The 4,982-nt window shown below is 41.2% G+C and overlaps 1 protein-coding gene across 1 annotated transcript in view; it reads right to left on the reverse strand.

The window, feature by feature from the left end:
• CFAP54 (cilia and flagella associated protein 54) overlaps positions 1–4,982 on the reverse strand; it is a 241,930-nt gene that overhangs the window by 33,623 nt on the left and 203,325 nt on the right. Inside the window, exon 64 of the mRNA XM_023749820.1 lies at positions 649–755. Within this exon, the coding sequence (XP_023605588.1) occupies positions 649–755 (107 nt within the window). The remainder of the gene's footprint in view (positions 1–648; positions 756–4,982) is intronic.

Below are 4,982 nucleotides of genomic sequence, written 5' to 3' on the forward strand. Positions count from 1 at the left end.
GGGCCCAATCCCCCAGGAAGCGGGCCTAAGCCAACCCAACAGGTGAACATCCTCCGAGAGGTTCCCAGATTTTGAGAAGGGCATTAGGCCGGGCTGAGGGGACCCCCCCCCCCCCCGGAGTACACAAATTTTTGTGCACCGGGCCTCTAGTAAATTAGATAAAGAGGAAAAGGTTAGACAAATGATGTGGTGGAGTTTGGGCTTAATTTTGCAACCCAACACAGAGCTGCATGAAGTTACTTGTTAAACACACCACAAATATTAGGCAAAACATAGTACAGACAACATCCTGTACTCTCTATAAACTTCCTGAAGTGTCAGGAACGGTTCCTACAACCACCCCGGGTACTATTCTTATTATTCCCATTTTACTGAAGAGGAGACTGAGGCACTGACAGGTTAAGTAACCTGCTCAAGGCTGCCAAGGTAGTAAGGGGCGCAACTGGCATTTGGACCAAAGCAGGCTGGATTTAGAATCTGTGCTTTTGACCACTGCAATATCATACTCCTCTAAAAGAAAGATTGTTTCTCTAAAAATGTCTTTAAAAAAGTTCTCCCATGGGTAACCTTGTATGTTACTGAGACAGCTTGTTCTTATGACAAGATCAACAGTGAAAGCTAGATTGTGGATAATCCATCTGTACTCGCCTGTTCAAGGGAACCCAGAAGGAGCCAACAGAGGCATTGCTGTAACTGGTGCAGGTAACATCTGAAATTTTCAGGGGCTTCATGTTATATGCATACAACAATAAAACCTGTAAGAAAATTAACAGTTATATAAAATGTGACATCAAAATCACACTCTGCCTCAAGAAATGCAGCATCACTTCTCAACATAATACCATTAACCTTTAAAAAAGTGTTTCTTTAGCCCTAGCCAGTTTGGCTCAGTGGATAGAGCATCGGCCTATGGACTGAAGGGTTCTGGGTTCCAATCCGGTCAAGGGCACATGCCTGGGTTGTGGGCTTGATCCCCAGTAGGGGGCATGCAGGAGGCAGCTGATCAATGATTCTCTCTCATCATTGATGTTTCTAACTCTCTCTCCTTCTTTCTTCCTCTCTGAAATCAATTAAAATATATTAAAATATATGTTTCTTTGAAAGATAAAAATGAAGGCCTTTCTTTCAACTCACTTTAAAAAGAAATGATATGAACAAGAACTGTGCAAAAGTTATGAGATAAAAAGAAATGCTATTTGGTACCAACATTATATTATGTTTGAAGAGTGACATTTCCTACTGTAGATAAGTTTAAATTAAGCCTTTGAGAGCCCTCTACAGCAAGTTCTAAACGTCCACCTGGTGAATAGCTAACTCTGTTTCTTGGTACTTCTCAAACTGTCCTTTTCCCATTGCAGTCATAGCTGCTTCTCTGACTCCACTCACACTGTTCCCTTCCTCTTCATTCCATTTATTCAACACACACACAATGTTCCAGTCCCCACCTTTAAGATGAAACTTCTCCTAACGATTCAGGCTCCAGTAGTTACCCTGTTGTTTGAATTCTGACAATTCTTAGAATCAGTCCTAAACAACACAGCACTTGTTTACAGTCATGGGTTCATGGAATTTGAGATTCACAGAACCTTAGAAATAGTCTGCTTTTATGTCCTTTATTTTAGAGGAAAGAAAGTTGAGGCCCAGGGCTGCCAGACCAAATGGACTAATTAAGTTCTTGCTTTTATCTCTGCTTCCTCACAAATCAAACTAAAATAAGAACAAAGGGATTTTTTAAAGACATAAATCCACAAAGCCAGAAAGAATAAGCGAAGAGGGGAGGCCGATGAGATGTTAACACTTGGAATGATGGAAAGCACTTGGAAGAGCGTAGCTGACTCAGCAGAGGGGAAAGGCTGTGTCAAAACTGCCTTTGGAGGGGTTGCCAATGAAAAGCATAGGGATTGGAGGCATCAGAGATCTCAGAAAACCGCCTTCCTGTTACAGAAGAATGGAGAAGAACCAAGCAATGCTTAGAGAGATGGAGTTACATTTATTATTATTACACGCAGGCCCAGAGAAAAATGTCTCTAGAATTCTGGATGAAGTCACACAGGAGGTTTCCTGTATTTAAACCTTTGTACCTTCTTTGTCTCCCAAATATGGGGTTTTCCGGTCCCCTGTGCAAGTTATTTTTTTTAAATGGGGACTTTTAAAAAAATATATTTTATTGATATTTTTACAGAGAGGAAGGGAGAGGGATAGAGAGTTAGAAACATTGATGAGAGAGAAACATCAATCAGCTGCCTCCTGCACACTCCCCACTGGGGATGTGCCTGCAACCAAGGTACATGCCCTTGACTGGAATCGAACCTGGGACCCTTTGGTCCACAGGCCGATGCCCTACTCACTGAACAAAACCAGCTAGGGCCCCTTTGCAAGTTCTTAAAGAGCCCCTATGTGCTGGGGCTTTGAGACCTCAACCAAAGGCTTGGCCTGGTGCCAGCACTGATAACTTCATCTGGGGAAGGTTTAATGGCCTCTCTGAAATGGGAGTAGTCTTATTTTCCTTATTATTTAAGCAAGCAAATATTTACAGAAGCCAAAATAGCAGGGTTAAAATTTCAAACAGCAGTTTTTATATAAGATGGATGCTTCATTCCCATCCCTTCTCTGAGTCCATGATACCAGGAGACTCCCCCCTTCCCTTCCCTGGTCTCCTCCCTGCTAGCTGAACCTCTTCCTTTTTGCTCTCTGCTGAGGTTAAATCATAAAAGATCTATGCTTAGGAACATTAGGTACATGAATGGGTGCTGAACTAGAGAACACTGAAATTAAGTGAAAGCTTATATTCTGAACAAGAGACATCCCCTTCCCCCACTCCAGCCCCTTCCCAGAATGTATGAAACCAGACGGGAGTCTTAAAAAATCCTCTTACAGGAAATTGACCAAAGAGAAAAGACCTACAGAGACTGACATTTCAGCATCTTCCAATGAAACTGCTGGCTACTGCAATTACCCTGCAATGAGGCCTATAGATCATTAAGCCTGACCTGACATGCTTCTCAGTGTCTCCACATACGAATGGATAGCCAACAGTCACTAGACGTGAAATGAAAAGGAACTTGGAGAATCAGTTTTAAGACAGAGGGCAGAAGAAAACTTTAATGGAACCATAATTAATTTCCTCAGAGAGAAGAAAGACAATATTGCATCTGTGAAAAGGAGCACAGTGCTATTAGCATGAGGCAATAAAAGAGATGAGAAAGAGCTCTTAAAAATTAAAAAACTATATAATAATAGCAACTTAATAATAAAAGATTTGAAGAATATAAAGTAAACCTACATTTAAAAACATAAATAGGGAGTATGAGAAAAGAAAACACTCAATCTCAACAGAAATTCCAGAAGGTATAGATATAATCAAATTGAGAAAATTATCAAAGAAAAAAATCTCCATTAACTAAAGAATTTATACTTTCAAGATTTGAATGGGGCACCCAAACTATCTAGCACAATGGATGCCACACCCAGGCACATCATGAGATTTCAGAAGCTCTGGGGATCTTCCCGAGGAAAAAAGTCAGAGAACTAGAAATCAATGGATCACACTTCTCGGTAGCAATGCAGGATTGCCAGACACAGTGGAGCAATGCCTCCCACATTTTGAGGGGAAATAATTTTCAGCCTAAAAGTTTATGCCGAAAATAAACAAGGAATTAAACATTAAAATTATGACATTTCAGGTCTTTTTACTTCCTGTGTCAATCTGTCTGTGCAACCCTGTTAGCATCTCAAGGGCCTGTAGTCATGCTATTGGCCACTGGCCAAACCTGAATGACATGTGCTAACTAATAATTAATCCAGTCCTGTCCTAGGGTCTGAAACACACTGTGGGCCAGCCTGTGTCATCCTGCCAGCATTTTGGCTTAGTTAGTAATTGAGTTAGATGTGTGTTATAAAGAAATCAATATTAAGAATTAGAGGACTTAGGCTTCCGTTCCTATTTTTGTCACTGAGTTGTGGCATTGTTGCTCGGCCTATATGGGCCTTTGCTTCCTGAACTGTAAAATGAGAGTGTTGAACTAAGTTCACACTCTCTTAGTTTCTTTTCAGATCTGACATTTGACTTGGGTGATACCAAAAGAAGTCAGAGAAGGTTTCCAGTGTAGCCTACTATATAAGCATCTTCTTGGGAACTCTGGATGCGCAAAACAGTGAGATAAGGTAGAATAAAGCTAAAAATCCTAAGGGGTCATCTTGCGACAAATTTGAGACAAACTTTTGGTCTCGGTCATATCTTTTTATTTTATTTTTTTAATATTTTTGATTTCAGAGAGGAAGGGAGAGGGATAGAGAGATAGAAACATTAACGATGAGAATCATTGATCGGCTGCTTCCTGCATGCCCCCCTACTGGGGATTAGGCCCGCAACCCAGGCATGTGCCCTTGACTGGAGTTGAACCTGGGCCTCTTCAGTCTGCAGGCCAATGCTCTATCCACTGAGCCAAACCAGCTAGGACTGGTCATATCATTTTAAGGCTAAGCTCTAGCTATACATCTCTTTGACTTTTATCAGCCATTCTTTTCATTGTTGCTGGTTTCTTTTTTTTTTTGTTGTTGTTGTTTAAAAGAATCCCATGTCTGGGAGGTTCATGACAGTCCCTGGAAGTCTTTCTGTTGTCTGTCTCTTGAAAATACTGAAATTGATCAAAACATGCTTCATTTGTCGCAAAGTTCTAGTGAAGAGCTCACAATGTGGTTCTATATTCTACTAATTTTGTCAAATAGGATCAGATAATTTCTACCTTCATACTTAAGAAGTTATAAACTTAACTCTAAAGTATCATGGTATGAAATATTTAGCCCTCTGAATTATCTAAAAATTATATATGAAAACTAGAGGTCCAGTGCATGAAATTCATGCAGTGGGGTTGGGGGACAGGGCGAAGGGGGTCCCTCAGCCTGTGCCCTCTTGCAGTCTGGGACCCCTCGAGGGATGTACAACTGCTGGCCCGATCCCCTGGATGTCCCACCCCCCCCCC

Source organism: Myotis lucifugus, unplaced genomic scaffold (assembly GCF_000147115.1).
Source record: "Myotis lucifugus unplaced genomic scaffold, Myoluc2.0 scaffold_10, whole genome shotgun sequence".
In the NCBI taxonomy this organism is placed as follows: domain Eukaryota; kingdom Metazoa; phylum Chordata; class Mammalia; order Chiroptera; family Vespertilionidae; genus Myotis; species Myotis lucifugus.